This window comes from Suricata suricatta, chromosome 16 (assembly GCF_006229205.1).
Source record: "Suricata suricatta isolate VVHF042 chromosome 16, meerkat_22Aug2017_6uvM2_HiC, whole genome shotgun sequence".
Taxonomy (NCBI): domain Eukaryota; kingdom Metazoa; phylum Chordata; class Mammalia; order Carnivora; family Herpestidae; genus Suricata; species Suricata suricatta.
Genome location: NC_043715.1, coordinates 18,036,183 through 18,054,006, shown reverse-complemented (window position 1 = coordinate 18,054,006; position 17,824 = coordinate 18,036,183). Strand labels below are relative to the sequence as shown.

At 55.0% G+C, this 17,824-nt stretch overlaps 4 protein-coding genes across 13 annotated transcripts in view; 2 read left to right on the top strand and 2 right to left on the bottom strand.

The window, feature by feature from the left end:
* Positions 1–4,840, top strand: part of C16H16orf70 (chromosome 16 C16orf70 homolog) — a 29,242-nt gene extending 24,402 nt beyond the window's left edge. For 4 of the 5 annotated variants that reach the window (XM_029925500.1, XM_029925501.1, XM_029925503.1 and 1 more), the window contains exons 12-17: positions 621–703; positions 1,070–1,113; positions 1,611–1,654; positions 1,801–1,859; positions 2,474–2,546; positions 3,301–4,840. In XM_029925500.1, the coding sequence (XP_029781360.1) occupies positions 621–703; positions 1,070–1,113; positions 1,611–1,654; positions 1,801–1,859; positions 2,474–2,546; positions 3,301–3,387 (390 nt within the window). In that variant the 3' untranslated portion in view covers positions 3,388–4,840. The remainder of the gene's footprint in view (positions 1–620; positions 704–1,069; positions 1,114–1,610; positions 1,655–1,800; positions 1,860–2,473; positions 2,547–3,300) is intronic. The other variant, XR_003903826.1, reaches the window with a different exon arrangement.
* B3GNT9 (UDP-GlcNAc:betaGal beta-1,3-N-acetylglucosaminyltransferase 9) lies at positions 4,359–7,659 on the bottom strand. Its single transcript, XM_029925504.1, has 2 exons — positions 7,074–7,659; positions 4,359–6,690 (listed from the first exon to the last, which is right to left on the bottom strand). Exon 2 carries the CDS (start codon positions 6,662–6,664, stop codon positions 5,450–5,452), a length of 1,215 nt encoding a protein of 404 aa, XP_029781364.1. The 5' UTR covers positions 6,665–6,690; positions 7,074–7,659; the 3' UTR covers positions 4,359–5,449.
* A 1,058-nt stretch (positions 7,660–8,717) lies between these two features.
* Positions 8,718–14,288, bottom strand: TRADD (TNFRSF1A associated via death domain). 2 transcript variants are annotated; one of them, XM_029924991.1, is made up of 6 exons: positions 14,219–14,282; positions 13,311–13,399; positions 11,097–11,255; positions 9,980–10,260; positions 9,701–9,896; positions 8,718–9,534 (listed from the first exon to the last, which is right to left on the bottom strand). In XM_029924991.1, the coding sequence occupies exons 2-6, from the start codon at positions 13,312–13,314 to the stop codon at positions 9,224–9,226; spliced, it is 951 nt and encodes a 316-aa protein (XP_029780851.1). In that variant the 5' UTR covers positions 13,315–13,399; positions 14,219–14,282; the 3' UTR covers positions 8,718–9,223. The 2 variants fall into 2 exon arrangements, with proteins under 2 accessions (XP_029780851.1, XP_029780852.1); XM_029924992.1 differs by lacking the exon at positions 13,311–13,399 and having other exon boundaries at positions 14,219–14,288.
* Positions 9,586–17,819, top strand: FBXL8 (F-box and leucine rich repeat protein 8). 5 transcript variants are annotated; one of them, XM_029924983.1, is made up of 3 exons: positions 9,586–10,721; positions 16,042–16,238; positions 16,825–17,819. In XM_029924983.1, exons 1-3 carry the CDS (start codon positions 10,452–10,454, stop codon positions 17,795–17,797), a joined length of 1,440 nt encoding a protein of 479 aa, XP_029780843.1. In that variant the 5' UTR covers positions 9,586–10,451; the 3' UTR covers positions 17,798–17,819. The 5 variants fall into 5 exon arrangements, with proteins under 5 accessions (XP_029780843.1, XP_029780844.1, XP_029780847.1 ...); XM_029924984.1 differs by lacking the exon at positions 9,586–10,721 and adding an exon at positions 14,253–14,437; XM_029924987.1 differs by lacking the exon at positions 9,586–10,721 and adding an exon at positions 14,691–14,774.
* The last annotated feature ends 5 nt before the right edge of the window (positions 17,820–17,824 follow it).

Genomic DNA, 17,824 nt, shown 5'->3' with positions numbered 1-17,824 from the left:
GGGCAAGGGCAAGTGATGATAAGTGACAAGGAGGATGGAGCAAATGGCCCAGCCCTAACAGGACTTAATGTAGCTAATATAAGAATGGAGTCAGAGGGAACTTTAGGGTCACAGGCATGAACAGCTGTCAGAGTATGAAACTGGGAAGTGTGTGGTGAATAGGAGGGAGTGTTCAATGGGCAGCATCAACTCCAGGTCTGAGTCCCGGCCAAAGGCTGGATCTTCAGTTCCAGGGGTCGCTGGTTCTCACAGAGAGGACCTAATGGAAGCCCTGTGGGCTAATGGGTCTGGCCGGTCATGGCATTTAGAGTAATTAGGTGCTTGTTAGGAAAGATCTCCCTGGTAGGTTTGAGTTCCCAAGCAGTGGGAGCTGTAGCCCACAAGCCTGCTCAGCCTGCTGCTACAAAGCTTGGAATGGGAGACCTGCAGATGATTGGGTCCCCCCTTTACTGAAAATGTCCAGTTAGTGCTGCTTGCCTCAGCTGTCCCCTTGACTGTTGTTTGAGAGAAAGCTTTGTTCAGAGGCATCTCTATTTTGAAACAGCCATCTCAGAGTTGGACATGCCCTTGCCCAACCTCAGTAACTTTCCTTACTTGGAAATCCTTGTTTTCTATCCCAGGATATCCTCTTTGACGCAAATACACACAAAGTGAAGAAGTTTGTCCTACACACCAATTACCCTGGGCATTATAATTTTAACATGTGAGTATACCTGTACTTGCCCCTCCAAAACTGAGCTTTGAGCTGAAAATCCCTAGTAAAAGAGAGCTTGTGGCTTTGAATGCCCACTAATTTATACCTGAATTCTTATAGTTTTATGGGAAGCGAACATTTCCTGTGTTCTGTTTCTCATACAGTGTCCAGTACCTTTTATCTTTCCATTTGTACCCATTTTACAAATTGGGAAATAGGTTCAGAAAGCTTGGTATCTTATCCAAGATAACAGGTTCTTCAGACCCCAGAGCCAGGGCTTTGGGGAATGGGTTTATTATGGATGCAGGGTTGAGATGCACAGATGGTCAGGCATCTCATGGGCCCAACCTTTACCTATCTGACTTCTCTCTCTAGTTATCATCGCTGTGAGTTCAAGATCCCACTAGCCATAAAGAAAGGTGAGTAGTAAATATCTTCAGAGTAAGGAAGGGGTTTTGGAAAGTTAGTCTCTCATGATGAGAAGAGACCGTGATCCAAACAGAAATGGTTGGGTTTATGGAGCCTTTGTACAACTGCTTTGCCCATAGCCTCAGCTCCTTAGGGTTGGGCTCTTGGTATCTTTGGGGGCTGTATTGTTCTGGTCTGTAGTCTCCTGAAGGTTCTAAAGGTCTTTTCCTCTGACCATGGGACTGCTAGTCTCTGAGCAGGGATTTGTTGTCTCTGATGGGGAGAGTTTCCTACACATGATTATCCAGGTGCTTCCAGGTCAGTCTTGTAACTGCTGTTCATATACTGGTTCTTTACCCTCTTCCATTCAAAAACTCTGAAATAGCCCCATCTGCCTTCCCTCTGTACTCTAACCCCAATGCACAGGGTGGCCAGGTTTGGATTCTGCCTAGGACTGGGTCACAGGTGCCCTGGGCCAGCTACCAACCTACCCTGTGTTTCTTTTCAGAAAATGCAGATGGTCAGACAGAAACATGCACAACCTACAGCAAGGTGAGCTCATATTTTCCCACCCGATGTAGCCCTAAAATGAAGTGGGTGTTAGCCCACCAGCAGTCTGGGGCCCATATCCTCTGGGCCAGTCATTGGTCACAGGCATGGTTAGGTCTCTGCTAAGCCCTTACCACCCCCTTTTGTAGTGGGACAATATCCAGGAGCTCCTGGGCCACCCTGTGGAGAAGCCTGTTGTCCTGCACAGGTGAGTGGAAGGCTGCTGTCTCTGACAACCCCATCCTGCTCCTCACTGCCCAGGTGCCGTAGGGAGGTCTAGCAGTGCTTATGGCTTAGAAATAACAAAAGTTGCTAGTATTGCCACACACATTATTTCCTGCTCCCACCCTGCACATTTCGACAGAGCCAGCTATTCTGCATGTTTACCTGTACCAGGAAGGTTGCCCCCGTGGATAGCTCCCTTCCAGCTACCTCCAGATAGAGGGGCCCTTTCACCCCTAGTTACTCAGAAAGTGAAACAGTTATCACTGGCTGTCTTGGGCTCTTTTTTCCCCATCAGAATTTCCACAAGCTTTGTACCCAGCTTTGTACCCAGTTGCCATGCTGCATGTGGCGTCTCCTTCCTAACTTCTTGCCATTCCATTCTAACTTCATAAAAACCTCCTGTGCACCACTGGACTGTGTAGGATTCAGAGCTTGAATAAGACCTGTCACCAACCCTGGGACCTCAAGGGCCTGTGTGGGAAACAGATAAAGCCATGAGAGACCACTGGACAATAGCCCCCATCCCAGAAGGGACTGGATGGCCTGCCTGGCCTTGGCTTCTGTCTGCTCCTCTAATTCTGGCTTCCCTGGCCTCAGGTCCTCCTCCCCAAACAACACCAACCCATTTGGCTCCACATTCTGCTTTGGTCTTCAGCGGATGATCTTTGAGGTAAGCCCTAGGGGTTAAGGGGCTGGTGGCCATGGCAGGGATGGGCAAGTGATGGAGAAAGTTTGAGGAGGGCCTAACGGCTCTGCTGGGTGAGTTAATTCTTCCGCAGTGACCCTGTCTGCTAAGAATCTGACCTACCCACATTTAACAGTAAGGGTTCCGAAACTATGTTGGGGAAATTTGGGATCATAGAGACTAAAGTAGTGGTCTATATCCAACAAGATGAGAGGTGACAGGGATTTCACGTATTTGAGAACATAAATACAGTAGGAAAAGAAACCCCAAGGGCCAAGTGGGGCTCACCACAAGAGTGTTGGGTACCTTTGGATGCCATATGAAAGAATGTGTTATGGGTAAGTGGCTATAGAGACCCCACTGGCTTGGGAGAGGAATGGGCTGCCCGTTCTCCCTTTTGGTTGTTACACCAGGATAACTTCAGTAGGCCCCTGGCAGTTCCAAAAGGACTGGATACATAGGTATAGTGAAGTTTATGTGTTCCATGAAGAGCAGGCAGTTGCTGGGCCAGAGATGAGCTCTAGCATGAGCTAGGGGTATTAAGGGATCAGCCCAACCCTGTGTGCAGGTATGTTGTACACACAACAGTCCACTGTGCACAGGAGCTGCTTCAAATCCTTTCTCTGCAGTCACAGCTCCAGTACTAGCCTCACTGGTAGTTTTTGTGGATCTGATTGCCTGCCCTCCATACATCCCTCCTTCTCTTACCCTTTGATTCCTTGTCCTCTACTCACACCAGGTCATGCAGAATAACCATATTGCCTCGGTGACCCTGTACGGCCCCCCCAGGCCTGGTGCCCACCTGAGAACAGCAGAGCTCCCCTAAGGACATCACCTCCCATGCCCCTCTGCCCTGTGGAGATGTGCATCGCGTCCTATTCAACGGGCCTCCATGTGCCACCCTGTGGGTTTTCTTGGACACCCTGCCAGTGTTGAAGGGCTGTTGTGATGTTTTGAGGTGGGGCTCAGACTGGGTGCTCTGCTATGGATTGAGAGGCCCAGATATTCCTCTGTCTGTCCTCAGCTTGCTGGTGCCAACAGGGGACACAGACTGCAAAGAGAAGCACAAACTATGAGCCTTGATACCTGGACCCAGGAGACCTCGACTAACACATAAGGAGGCAGGATTCTTTCTCCCCTGCCCCACACACATTGGGAAAAGTTGGGACTCTTTCTGTGGCTGAGGTCACAGGCACCCAGGACGAGGATGAGGTCCTGCCCTTGGCCCATTGTTGTCACGTGACCCTTAAGGCAAGCAGGTAGCATGTCCATAGTACTCGGTTGCAACTTTTGCACTACATCCACTTTAGTTACTTGATGAGGTGGCTGTGGCCAAGGTGGCCCACCTGCCCTTCCCTGTTCCTTCCTTGCACGTGCTCCCTACGAGGCCCAGTAGGCATGCCCAATTGGTTGAAACACAGCTTTTTACCATTGAGGTATGTGCCCGGGCCTTGTACCCCTCTTGAAGCCAGCCTTCAAGGTCCCCTATGTCCCGACTCTTCCCCAACCTGGCTGGCAGGCTGCATGTTTCCATCCTGTTTGCCTCTTTTATTTAATGCCAAAGTTTTAGCCAAAGACATCTTCCTCCTTTTGTTGTTTCAGCATTCTGTTCTGCACTGTGGGCTGGCTCTCTTGCCCCAACCCTGGGCAGTGTCCCCAGGCCAGGCCCTTCATGGTTCAAGGCCTCTGGGGGCTCAGGGAAAGCTGGGCTGCTCAGTCTTTTCATGGGTCTTGCTAAGGAAAGTAGCATATGTGCTTTACAAATAATCCTTTTGAAAAGAATTGAGAAGAGAAATGTATAATTTTATCCCATTTTTAATATTTTGGTCTAGCAACTTGTGATACATAGATGACAATTTTGTGAGTTTTTCAAATGTGTGTACATATTTTTGTAAATATTACTCTTTTGTAATTAACTCATGTACAGCCTCATCCTATAGAGTTTAACAATGAATGTGCAGGGGACGTGCCCCAGGCTTCTAAATGGTTCCTGGGCTTACAGCCAGGCTTGTGTGGCGCTCCCATAACTCTGTGACTGACTGGTGTCTTCCTATTTGGACTGTGGCCTGGTCGGAGACCCCCCCCCCCGCCCCCAGCCCACATACATCCTACTGTTGGGGCAGCCAGGACTATTCCCATCCTCCTAGAATAGGGGAACCCTCCTCATGCCCTGCCCATACACCTCCAATAAAGACCTATACCCTCAGCAGCGGCTCACCATGTGCTGTTGCTGGGATGTTTGTACTAAAATAAATATAGGGGTGTTGATTTTTGAGAAAGTTGGTGGTTGAAGAATATGGGTAGCTTTATGGTGGAGTCATCTCAGTTTCCTTGGCTCCTCTGAGTGTAGCAGCACAGCCTCTAGTAGGAGACTGGCATTGTTGTGTGGGTGAAAGTTCTTCTGCGGTGGGGAGACTCTAGGGAGGTCCATGCACTCAGTTGTCCCTGTGTGCCTCTGTCCCTGGTGTTGCAGCCAGACCAGGGCCCAGAAGGGGTTGGCTTCAGGAAACGAGACCTAAGAAAATCTAAAGATTTTTTCCAGGGCTGAAAATCTGATTTGGAGGCACAGGTGGGAAGCACAATGCATGCCAGTTCTGTGAGGACTGAGGCCATGCCCCCACACCTCCTCCAGCCTTGAAAAAAAAAAAGGTGCATTTACGGCATTCTAGGGTTTCCAAACCAAGGACTATGGTCAGATTACATGAGCCTCTACCACCACCCATCCCAGCTCCCAAAAACCTACTTGATAATAGGAGGACAAAGTGTGTCCCTGTTTGGCAGAGCCTAGTGCTCTTTGGCTCAGCCCTGGCTGTTTCAAAGGGCTACCATTTGATTGGTTCCATGCCAGCAGGAGCCAAATACAATCTTCCTTGGGGCCATGAAGGTGACTAGGAGTCCCACTGGAAGGAGCCAGCAACGGCAGGCCAAGGACGTGCACAGGCTGGACCACGGGGTCCGTTCAGCAGGCGCCACATGAGCCAGATGTCAGCAGCCGAGAGCCCGTGCACTACAACTAGCTCCCGGTAAAAGCAGGGGTCAAAGGTGCGCAAGTGCGGCGCGGCTGAAGGACGAGGGATGCCAAAAGTGCGGAAAGCAGGGTGAGGCTCCGGTGTGAGCCGAAGGCGCTGCAGACACATGCCCAGAAAGACGTCGTCAATGGGGAAAAGCTCAACCTGTGCACAGGCGCCGGCCAGGCGGCGCAGCGTAACCCCCGAAAGCACAAAGCCACCACCACCAGCGTATGCGGGGTAGGCGGGCAAGCCGTACACCGCTTCTGGGATGTAATATTTGCTGGCCCGCGCGCGGATTGGTCGCGCCTGTACAATCACGTCACCCGCAAGCAGGTCCTGCTCCGGGTCCCGCGGCGCCAGGAACTCCAGCAGGTTTCCCACGTGCACGAACACATCTGCGTCGCCCTTAAAAACGAAGCGCACCTCAGGACAGTAGGCCGAGGCCCAGGCCAGAAAGTGGATCTCCTTGAGCGTTAGGTTGAAGAAAGTGTCGTCAAAAGCCCAGAGCAGGATGTCTGAGTACGCGCGGCTCTCAGCACGCAGCAGGGCTGGCCAGTGGGTTCGTGTACCCTCCCCCTCCGCGTCTGCCCCGTCAGTGCCCTTGCCCCTGGGCACGCCCAGCAAGAACACGCGACGCACGAGGGCCCCCTGCACACGACCCTCAGCACCCCACGTCTGGCGCACGGCTTGGCGCCGCTCGAAGTCCGCCGCCACTGACTTGACTGCGATGAGCAAGTCGGGTCCACCTTCAGGTGCGCCATCTCCTTGGCATTTGTGTGGCTGATTAATGAGCAGAGGGAAGCGCCGCTGATCCTTGGCGCGTAGGTAGCGACCAAAGTCAAAGGGTCCCGTGGGTGTGGGCGGCTCCGGTGTGTCCCCTTCGTAGGCCAGAGGGTCTGGGACTGCGCCTGCGTCCGGTGCCTGGAAGACTCGGAGTCCAGAAGTAGGCGCTGCCTCTTCCTTCCCTTGAGCTCGGGGTGCGCTGGTGGTCGGGGCCGCGCCCTCGCGCTGCGTGTAGAGCAGGAGGCCGAGGGCGGCGCCGAGGAGCAGCGTGAGCGACGCGTCCCCGCGTAGGCGCAGCCTCCGCCTCATGTCCGAGTGGCTCACGCCCCCGCCCCCTGCGGAGAGACTCAGTCAGGGGCTCCAGACGCAGAAGCCAGCGCTTAGTGGGAGCTCCCGGTTCCGCTCTCCCCAGGGGGAGGGGGCTGCGACTACAAGCCATTCATCCCCCTCCGGCGTTTTGGCGTTTTCCTGCTCCCGGCCGTGGCACCTACACCCCTACCCCACCCATACAAACTCACTGGGATGGGCACCCTGAAAAAGGCTGGAAGTTCCTCCTAGTAGCCAATTCCCACCCCTCAACGTCGGCCCAGGACGGTTCCTCAAGGCCGGGAGACTCGGAGCCTTGGCCACATTCCCAGCTCGCCCTTCCCGCGCTGAAGCCGAATCCCTTCCACCCCTCCCTACCCACCACGTCGGTCCTTTGGATCCCGACACTCACTCTCGTCCCTTGGGAGCGGCGCGGCCCCGGACGCCAGGGCCTCCGGGGCTCAGCGCAGAACCCAGCCTGGGCCAAATGCAGCGTTGGCAGGAAGGAGGGGGGGGGGGGCAAGGCCGCTGCCACGTGACCCTCCAGCTGTGCGCTCCCGGACATCTGGAGCTCAGCTCCGCCCTGGCGCTTCAGGGAGCGCTGTGTCCGAGTGGGGACTAATCGCTGAGAGGGATCCCCACTGGCAACTTTCTGGGAAGGCCTGAGAAGGTGGGTTCTGGTCTGGGTGTGGGCTCAAACGCCCCAAATCTGCCTTTTCGCGGGGGCAGGAAGAAACAGCCTCTCTGGTTAATCTCCACACCCCCCCACCTCTTCGGAGTGAGGCAGGGGCTTGGCTAGTAGGAGCCCCGGGCAGGGGGGTCCCAAATCCCTGAGGCCCAGCGTCTTAGGCATCTATCTGGCTACTATTCCAGGCTATCCTTGGAAGAGGCTCTCCTCAGCTCACCAGCAGCCCTGGTTCGACCAGGCAGGACCTATAAATTATAAATGGCCTGGGACCCGTGGAGACCTCCTTACTCCTGCTTCTACTATGACCCCCTCCCCTACCCCCCAACACACACACACACACACACACACACACAAGACAGGCCAATCAATTCTCACAACTCTGGTAGCAGCTCTCATTTGCTCACGCCCAGGTGGGGACACTGCCCTTCAGGGAGTTAAGTGACTTGCCCAGCATCATATAAGCAGAAAGTAAGAGCTTTGCCCCAGGTCTTCTGGAATTCAATCTGGAACTCTTTCCTCTGCCCTCCCTTGCCCTCTCCATCCACCCACTAGGATACACAACAGGAGGCCAACCCCATCTGTTTTAACTTCACAGTGAGCACTTCAGTCTGTTTCTCCAAAGACACCTCTTGGGCCCCTGGCTCCTAATGCTCCAAATCAGCATACCCTCCTGCAGGCAGAAATAACCAAGCCTGGGTCACTGCAGGCTAGACTGGACTGGCAGGAATGGTTCAGCTTGGGGGATTCCAGAAATAGGCCAGTGAACAAAGGGTTTGATCTGGGACCCAGGACAGAGAGTTGTTCTGTAGATTGAGGGCCCCCATCTCAGCAAGCAACCCCACCCTCCATCCAGCTGACAAAAGCTCAAACTCTGAAGTCCTCCTGCACTCTCACTCCTCATCCAGTGTCATTAGGCCTGTTACCTTTCATCTTAAATTGCTTCTAGTGTTCATCTCTTCCCTCCATCTCTGCTGCCACTGCCCTAGCCTGGGCCCTCTCTCTCCTCCCCTCCCCTCTCTCCATCCCCCTCACTTGCCCTCTCCCTCCTCACCAGCCTCTCAACCTTAACTCCCCAAACCCTGGAAATGCTCCTCCCTGGCCTCAGAGAAAATCCAAACTCTGTAAAATGGCTCACCAGTCCCCAAGCTATCTGCTTCACACACTAACTGGTTTCTCTACAGATCCTCTCTACAAACCACCCCCCCCAGATGCAGCCACTCCAAACTTTCTGTTCTTCTAACATTCTCTGTTCTAACATTCCCCAAGACCTCACCTGAGGCTGGCTATGCCCAGAATGTTGCCATTCTCTCAAATCCCCACACGCTCCCCTATTCACACTCCTATCTTTCCCGAGAAGCCTAACCCCTATTTTTCGCATCAAACAATTTTATTACTGTTGCTTAATATTTGCAGTCCGACACTGAGTATGAACTGGAGGCAGGCAGTTTCATGTATCTTGTTCACCACAATGTTTGCAGCACCCAGGATGATGACTAGAACACAGCAAATGCTTAATGAGCAGTTACTTGTTCAACAAGTGAAGAGGTAAGGGCTGACCAGAAGCCCTTCATTTGGGGGTGGGCAGACTACTGCAGCAGGTCACTCATGCACTCTGTGTCTGTCATAGTATCTGGAGCCAAATCCCCAATGGCACCCCAGTAGGGATGGTGGGTGCTTGCCCAACTCTTGGAGAAGGCAAGTCAACACTGCCCATCAGTTTCAACAGCTTAGCTAAATGGGGTTTTAAGTGTGGTCTCAGAGTCCCATGGATGGACAGAGCTCAGCAGTAGCAGCAGAAGGGACTCTAGGGTCATCCAAGTGCTCCAAACCCTGGCTGGACAACTGGCCGATTGCCCCTTTCTCTGGTACCCAGCCTAGGCCAAGCCACCATCGGGATTCGCCAAGCCCAGCAAGTCCTCTGCAAGGCTGGTGAGCTCGTTCTCCTCTAAAGCCTCTACCAGACGCTGCAGCGTGGCGCGGCGGCCCTCGGCCTGCACGAAGCGCCGCAGCAGCTGGAAGGCCTGTTCATACAGCCCGTCGCGCTCGTACTCATAGGCCAGTGAGTCGAGTGCCGGATCCCGCAGCGCACGACAGCCTCGCTGCAAGGAACGCCCCACTTTGCGCCACTTGAGGCCTACTGAGCGCGCGAACGTCTGTTGGTCCTGCAGGTTCAGTGGCCGGTTCACTGCGGGGGGGGGGGGGGGGGGGGGGGGAATGGGAAACAGCATGAGCTCGGGGAGGCCAGGAGCGGTACCCTCCATTGCTACCCGGTGACTACCCGGTCCAGACCTTGCTCCTCCCCAAAACATCTTCCCAGTGACCCTGCCTCCGCCTCTCTGCATGCGTCTCACCTATGGGCTGACCCTGGAACAGAAAAGTTTGGCCAGAAGGCGGTGGCAGCGGCTTCTCCTCTGAGAGAGAGTCTTCCAACGACCGCGAGGGCGCCCTAGCGACCTCCACGTCGCTACCCTGGCCCCCCGAGCCGCATGTCAGATTCCGGAGAGCATCCTCCAACTCAGAGAGTTCCTCATCCCGGAGCCGGTCAGGCTAGGGAGGGGAGTAGAGGTCGTTGGTGGGTGTCTTAGCCGCGGACCCGGACCCACCCCAACCAGGGCCCAGCCCAGCCGCACCTTCTGGGCAAAGATGAAACTCAAACAGCGCTCCTCATCCGTCAGCAAGGTGTCCAGCCGCTCCACGCCAGCGCGCAGCTCCAGTTGCAAAGGCACCGAATGTTGGGCCCCGAGTGCGGCTGCCAAGCGCCCTTGCAGCGCGGCGCGCAGCGCCCCCTCGCGGTAAGCGTGCAGGAAGCGGCTGCAGGGCTGGCGGCCGCAGAAACGCAACTGCACAATCAGCTGCGGATCGCTGCGGTGGATCTTGAGCATCTGCAGCACATCCGGGCTCCCAACACTCTCTGCGGAGGTGGACAGTCAGGCGACAGGCAGTCCCCATGCAGGGCCGTTCACCAAGCGGCCGTAGTGGGGTGAAGCCCGCGCAGAATCCCTCCCTGTCCCTATCTCCCAGCTGGGAAACAAAATTGGAATGCACACAGCAACAACCCAAAACGAAAGCCCGAACCTATCACAGGGAGCACCGTAAGATAGAATGGGTGCCACCCCACCCCCACCCTTGAAGCCTCAAATGAAGATGGGCAAAAGGAACATTGGGAAAGGCTTTGCAGTACGGAGAGGGGTGTGTGCCCAGGGCGCCAAGCCTTCTGAGTGGGCAGCCGGCGGGGCAGCGGAGAAGGGAGAGGTCTCAGGTCTTCAGGCTCCACCAACTGTGGCTCCCACTGCCCAGGAAGGAGGCGAATCCCCCAACCGGCTACAGCTTCCTGTGGCCTCTGCCCTGAGATGGGAAAGGGGAGCTCGAAAGGTAGGTACTAGGGAGAGATCTTGGGCAAGGAGTGCTGCAGTGAGAGAGGAAAAGAAGAGAGAGATGCGCGATTATTAGAAAGCAGTGAGCCAGCTCGTCTGGGGAGTAAAGAGCATCAAACAGGTGGGGGCGTTAGTGCACATACAGGTAGATCAGACACGGAGACACATGTCTGCACCCAAGGGCATGCATAAACAGAGAAGACAGACTTATGAAATCAGGTAACCCTCTCCCCACCTCCCCTCTCCATCCTGTCTTTTCCTCTACAGAGTTAAGGGGGTGGGGCCTCAACCCTGGCCCTGCCCACAAAGAACCAAGCCCCACCCCTTCCTCTTCAGGTATCCGCCCCCTGCCCCCCCACACACCCCCACGCACCTGCCAGTGCAGTCCGCAGAGCCCTGTACACCGCCACCTTCTGCTGGGGGTGAGCGTAGGCATCAGACAGGACCACCTTGTCCAGCGAGGACTCCATAAACAGGTATGCGCTGCCCACCCATTCCTCGAGCCCATTTGGCCCAGTCGCCATCTTGCCTCCTGGAGACACAGATAGGCCTCCAGATGACCCCCAACGAAGCCCTGGAGATAAGTGTCCAGTCCTTCATGGCCCAGCTGTTCCCACCCAGCTGGCACACTTGTGAAGGGAAGTTCATCATCTCTTGTGCTTCTGGCTCTGCACAGCCCACCCCAGCTCAGCCCAGATTGGAGTGAGGACTGTCCATTCACTATCTTCTCAGACAAAGCTCAGGGTCACCGTGGCAGAAAAAGAAAGGTACTATACTGCAGTGGAGGCAAAGCAATTCTGCTCCCGCCCCCTCCCCCACCCCCCCAAATCAGGTCAGGATGTCTCTCTTATCAAAGCTGACAGGAGACATCCTTATCCTAGGCAGTGCCCATGCCCCACAACCAACCGAATCCATGTCCTGGTATGCCTTCAGCTTAAACTTGAGCTCCGAGTACTCCTATGGGACCACAGCCCGCATTAGATTTTCTCACCTGCATTCCTACTATACCTCCTGGCTTCACTTCGAAGGATACCTGTGGTCTTCACCTGCCCAGATTCTCTCTCCCAATCCTGACTGACCTTTGGGGCCTTCCTTCTATCCATGTGCCTGTTCTGGGCACAAACCCCACTCCCTAGCTCCAGGTGTATGCATGAGAAATAGGCCTGGCTAATCTTCATGTTCGACGCCCCCTTCTGAAATAATTAGTTGAGTTGGGTATAGGATTCAAGTTAGATCAATCAGAATCAACCTGCAACCTTGGCTGGACCAATAAGAAAGAGACACTAGTTTCCCTTCACATGGAGCTGAGCTGGAAGGAAGGATAAGGACTCCTTTGCCACTGCCTGGAGAGAGCCTAGCTGAGAATAAAACCTAGACAGAAGGTGACAGAGCCCAGAGATGAAGAGATGCATGCCTAACCATACTATGCCCCTGGTTCTAGCTGCACCCTGAATTTCTCAGTTATGTGAGCTAAATCATTCCTTTTTGTCCTAAAGTCCTTGGAACTGGGCTCTCATCTTATGCAACTCAAATTGTTATATTACAGATTCCCTCCATGTCCAGACAGAGCCGGGGCCCCTTGGTGCTAGTATCTCCTGCATCTATCTTCTGACAAAATCCTAGCCCTAGACCAGGGGGGCAAAATTCCCAGCTAGGAAATCACTTCATTGATCCTCCTCAGCTCACCTACCTCCCAGTTACTGCACCGTGAGGCAGCATGGTACAGCATGATTCTTCCCACCTCCCCACCTTCCTCCCCAACATCCTACCCTTTTCCTAGAAACATTGGCTCAAGACTCCACCTCCTGCCCCACCAGTCACACTTCTTTATCTCTGATCTTCTGTATTTATACACAGTGGGCTAGAAGAGGGTGCTGAGCACCAGTTGTAAGCATCCTGGGTGTCTTTGCTCTAGACAGAACAGAAGGGAAGGCCCCAGCTGGCATCCATTTACATGAGGGAAGGGGGGTGTGTGCCAGAAGGGGTGTGTGTGCCAGAAGGTCCCTTGGACTCCGTCGGTTAGGGAGTAGGAATCCTGACCTCAAACCAGAAGTAGCATTTCAGATCTGCCCCCAGACCCTAGCCAGACAGTAAGTAGCCAGGCAGGGGCCCTCCAGCATCACCCAGACCTGGTGATGGTCCGTCCCACCCTCGGTCTGAGCACAGGGGTCATGCCTTTTGAGCCTCCCTCCCCCATAACCTTTTGGTAGAAAACATATTAATACTTGTGTATTTACCCAAAGCAATAGTTGGAAATTAACAGGAAACTAGCTAGCAATGTTTACCTCTGCAGGGGGTGGGGAAGTTGTTTGGGGGGAAGATTTTTATTTTCATTGTATTTAGTAACGTTCTAATTTATGAAAATAGACACATTTCCTTTGTATTAAAAAGCAATATAAATTTGAGGCAAAAAAAAAGGGGGGGGGTAAGACTCTATAAACGACAAGAGGGCCCAAGAGCAGTTCAAGACAAGTGAAAAATCGAGGAGCCCAGGGGGAGTGGCCCAGAGGGCAGGAAAGTGTGGGAACCTGCCCTGAATGGTTTCCTCATCCAGGTCTTCTTAGCCCCCTGACTTGAGGGTACTGACCCATGAACGTGGAAGTTGGTCGTGGCGGGGACAGGGGAGGATCAGGTCAGAGTCTGCCCATCAGGACTGTCTGAGCGGGTGCTGGAAACCTGGAGGAATGTGGGATGCTCTATAACACTCACTAGTGGACAAATGGGAGAAGTCAAACAGGTTTGGCTGGAGGTCTAGAGGGTCTGATAATAGGATTAATAGGATTGGGAAGAGGATAGGGACCCTCACTTGTCCGCTGAGGAACTCCTTCCTGCTTCCTCCTCGGGAAGCCCCGCGCCTCACCCACCCAGAATCCGCCTCTCCGAGGGCGGGGCCGGGCTGGGTCATGAGGATTCTTCACTGAGCTGAGACTGTGAGTGACATGCGGGTACCAACTAAAGAAAATAGGTCCCTACCACGAGGGGCCAGCCAGGCGCAGCCCCGCATTAATATAGCCTAATTGTCCCGGGGCAGTTCCACCTCCAGCTGGGTGGGCAGCAACAGCCCGCGGGCAGGGCCTCTCAAGAACTGCATCCATCCTGGCGCGTCCCCCTACTCAGCTGCCCCTCTCCCGGGCCCTCGAGGGAAGCTGCTCAGCCTCCAGTTGTGCCCATCCTCATGCTTCGGTTTCGCCTGTGCAACTGGGTGGGGCGGGAACAGGTCTCTGCTCAAAGACACAATCAGAACGAGCCCCACCCTCCCACCATAGGAACCTGACCACCTGTGCCCCCGCCCGACCCTAAGAGGGACGAGGAATCTGCTAGCGCCAACGTCCCTACGCTCTCTCTTGCCTCCCAAGGAAACACCCCAATAGGACACTGCCACCAGGTGGCCCGGGCAGCCGGGGGTGACAACCGCGCTGCGCCCACGCTCCTGAGGCAGAATTCGCCTCTGCTCCCGCAGGCACCGGGGGAAGCCCACCCACCCTCTGCACTAACCTGGCAGCCTGGGCCCAGCCCGGATTCCCACGCCCGCCCGGCTCCACTGGACTAGGTTGCTTCCGGGTGTGCGCGGAGCACAGGGGCGGTGCCCCAGCCGGAGCCGCCCCGTCAGCCCTGACGTCCCGCCCCTAGTGCTCCCGGTGACTCCTTCCCTCCCACTGTCCTCTGGCGCCAGCCCCCAGCCTCTGGGCAAAGCCTACTTGGTCCGTTGAGCAGGTAAGACATTGGTGCCGAGGGTTAGACGGCGGGAAGAACTGCCCATGGCAAGAGACTTTGGGTACTTACGGCTCTTACGAGCCCCGGGGACCCCAGGGTGGGAGCTGCCTCGCTTTCTCAGGCAGGAAACAGATCAACAAAGGGGCACCCCCTGGGTACCACAATTTTCTAGTGCCGTCTGGAGGGCTGAGCTTGATGATCTCTGACCTCTCCTACTCCTTGACACTCAGAACGGGGTGCCGGTGGGTCCAAGTTCAAGCCTGGCCGAGGGGAATCTGAAGCCCTAAGGATACATGAGGCGCAAATTGCAGCAGTGACGGTTAACTTGGTGAAAATGGTAAAATAGAAAACTGGAAAGTGATGTGCAACGTGTAGGAAAACCTTCGAGCACCCTAAAATAAAACTGGCAACTTCGAAGAGGACACAGTTTCCAACAAAAGCCACGCTCCGGGATGCGTCTGCGGATTCCAGCTGAACCTAAATCGCCCAACCTGAGCCTGTACTGCTCGGGATCAGGATCGAAACTTGAACCCAGGGTCCCTCAGATCTCAAAACCCGAAGCTTTTCTCCGCCCCTCTGGCCTTTCTCTGGAAACACTCAGGACTTCACCCCAATGTAGTGGAGGAAAAGAAGGAGCCTTAGCTCTCAGAGAAGATTCAGCAGTGCCCCACCCACGGCAACGCTTCCTGATTGGCTGGTAGTCCCTGCCAATTAGAAGTATTTTCCAATGCTTTCGCCCTATTAACCCTATCATATCTGTCTAGTGACTGGCAGGGCTACGAAGTGATTTCTCTACTTGGAACCGGTGGAGTCAAATGGCACTTCTTAAAATTCAGATTCCTAGGCCCTACTCTTTCTGGAGAGCCTGATTTAGTATGTGGGCGGTGGAATCTGTATTGTGAACAAGTATGCGGGTGATTCTAACCCCCCCCCCCATCTGAGAAGGCCTCATTTCAAACCCACTCTTTCTCTGGAACTTAAGAGTCCAGAGAAGGAAGCAGTCTGGAAGATACCTAGGAGACTAGTCTGGGTGGTCCGCGTGGCTCTGTGTGTGTGTATGAGGAGGCAGTAAGAGGCCAGAGGAGATCTCTGATCCCGGGAGGCAGTGGGTGGGGAGGGAAGGACCGTTTGTCCTGAGTTAACCGCTGGTGCAGCTGCCCTCCACCTTCCCCAGGGTAAACCTTAGTAACTAGGAGAAAGATCCCATAACATTTTCCAAAACCCGATATTCAGCTTTATCAACTTTGCCTATAGGTCATAGCTGTATTTCTTCTAGTATAGCAAAAAAATGCAGATTTGTTCAACAAGTGAGAGTGTAGTGTGAAAGAATCTTTAGGCATCCAAGGCCAACCTCATGGGTCTGAGACCTTTGCAGTGAGAGGCACAAGCCCTCATGCTTAGTTTGATAACTTGGTCAAATGCTTTGCCGTCACTGCCTTGAGATTATTAATAATATTTTCAGCAAAGAGTCCCATATTTTCATTTTGCACTGGGCTCTGCAAGCTATTTTGCAATTCCTGGGCCACAAGCATTTCTACACATGGGTTCTGGTGGTCCCCTCAACATTTTGGCTTTCGTGAGCCCAGAGACACCCCTCTTTCCAGGCAAGAGCAGCTGGAGGCGCCGGGACTCCCACCCATTGCAAGGTCATGGCAGAGCCTGGAGAACAACTGCCAGAGGAGGTGCTGGCACTCATCTTTCGCCACCTGCCCCTGCGGGACCGTGCCACTGCCGCCAAGGTCTGCAGAGCCTGGGCTGCTGCTGCTACCTGCAGCGTTGTGTGGCATGACACCATCATCAGGTGAGCGGGCACCTCCCTCTCCCACCTCCTGCTGCCTCCTGCCTTCTCCCTTTCTCCATGGAGTCGGGAGTTAGAGATATTGTATTAAAAAGCACAATCATTACTAACATTTATTGACCGCCTACTATGTACCAACTGATGTTTTAAGTGCCTTACGCATATCCCCACGAAAATCTTATGTGGTAGATAAGTAGTAGTATGTCCATTGCACAGATAAGAAATTGAGGCAGAGAAATTTAATCACTTCCTATAGGTCATTCAGCTAAGGAGTAGCAGAGGCAGAATGGGAACCTGACAGTTCAGAGGCCACCCCACACCTCCTTAGAGACCTCTGAGAAAGCTCAGTTCCCAAAATGTCATTGGCTCTCCCTGCCAAGGTGTCAACTAGTGACAGACGCATCTTGTCTTCTAAATAGAGTGAGACGTCCCCCTAGTATCAGCGGCTACTTGGGGTCAACTAGGCATGATCCGGACAGGGAGGCGTATATGTAGCGGGCAGGGTGGGGGCAGTAGCTGGACCCCAGGCTGAGGGATAGGCAGAGGCCTCTCGAGGCCAATGCCTTTTCTCCACTGTTCCAACCACAAGTTGCGACTGTGAGCAAGAAGGTACGCTGCTACCATATCTGTCCGCCAGCCTGGACCACGTTCACAACCTACACCTGGAATTTGAGCCGTCCAGGGAGCCGAGCCGCAGGGCGGCCACTGAGTTGCTGACCGCACTCGCGGGTCGTACCCCAGGGCTTCAAAGCCTGCTCCTGGAGTGCCGCGGAGAAAAGCCCCTCTTCGACGCTGGCCGCGACATCCTGGACGCCGTGCACACCATCTGCCGGGCCTCCTGCGCGCTGCGTCACCTCGACCTTCGGCGCTTGCCTTTCACACTGGACGACGCACTGGTGCTGCAGGCGGCACGTGGCTGCCCTGAGCTCCGAAGCCTTTTTCTGGACAACTGTACGCTGGTGGGCAGCGTGAGGCCAGACTCAGTTCTAGAACTATTAAAGGCCTGCCCGCGCCTGCGCGCCCTTGGCCTGCACCTGGCCAGCCTGTCAGGCACCGCCCTCCAGGTGTTAGCGGCGCGGGACCGCGCGCCTTTCGCGCTTCTGGCCCTACGGTGCGCGTGCCCCGAGGACGCACGCGCGCCCCCCTTGCCCGAGGAAGCCTGGGCCGCAGTGCGCCGCCGCCACCCAGGATTGGTCGTGGAGCTGGAGCTGGAGCCAGCGCTGCCTGAGGAGAGCGTGACGCGCGTCCTGCAGCCTGCTGTGCCGGTGGCTGCGCTGCGTCTCAGTCTCTCTGGTGACACCGTAGGCCCGCTGCGCTTCGCGGCGCGCCACTACGCCTCAACCTTGCGCGCGCTCGAGGTGCGCGCCGCTGCCTCAGCTGAGCTGGACGCCGCGCTGGAGTTGCTGGCTGCGCGCTGCCCGGGCCTGCGCGAAGTACACTGCTTCTGCGTGGTACGACCCTCCGTGCTGCGCGCCTTCCGTGCGCACTGTCCGCGCCTGCGCAGCTACACGCTCAAACTAACGCGGGAGCCACATCCCTGGCTGCCCACTCCCGTGGCGTGATGGGATAGTCGCCTCCTCAGTAGATGT

Excerpts from the sequence above, each read along its gene's own strand:
- B3GNT9 (XM_029925504.1), bottom strand. The coding sequence starts at position 6,664 with ATGAGGCGGAGGCTGCGCCTACGCGGGGACGCGTCGCTCACGCTGCTC.
- FBXL8 (XM_029924983.1), top strand. The coding sequence starts at position 10,452 with ATGGGTGCCACCCCACCCCCACCCTTGAAGCCTCAAATGAAGATGGGC. Across the intron at positions 10,722-16,041 it reads GGGAAAGGGGAGCTCGAAAG|GCAAGAGCAGCTGGAGGCGC; the intron begins GTAGGTACTAGG and ends CCCTCTTTCCAG. Across the intron at positions 16,239-16,824 it reads TGGCATGACACCATCATCAG|TTGCGACTGTGAGCAAGAAG; the intron begins GTGAGCGGGCAC and ends TCCAACCACAAG.
- TRADD (XM_029924991.1), bottom strand. Across the intron at positions 9,897-9,979 it reads GTTTCATCTTTGCCCAGAAG|CCTGACCGGCTCCGGGATGA; the intron begins GTGCGGCTGGGC and ends TCCCCTCCCTAG. Across the intron at positions 9,535-9,700 it reads GTTCCAGGGTCAGCCCATAG|TGAACCGGCCACTGAACCTG; the intron begins GTGAGACGCATG and ends CCCCCCCCGCAG.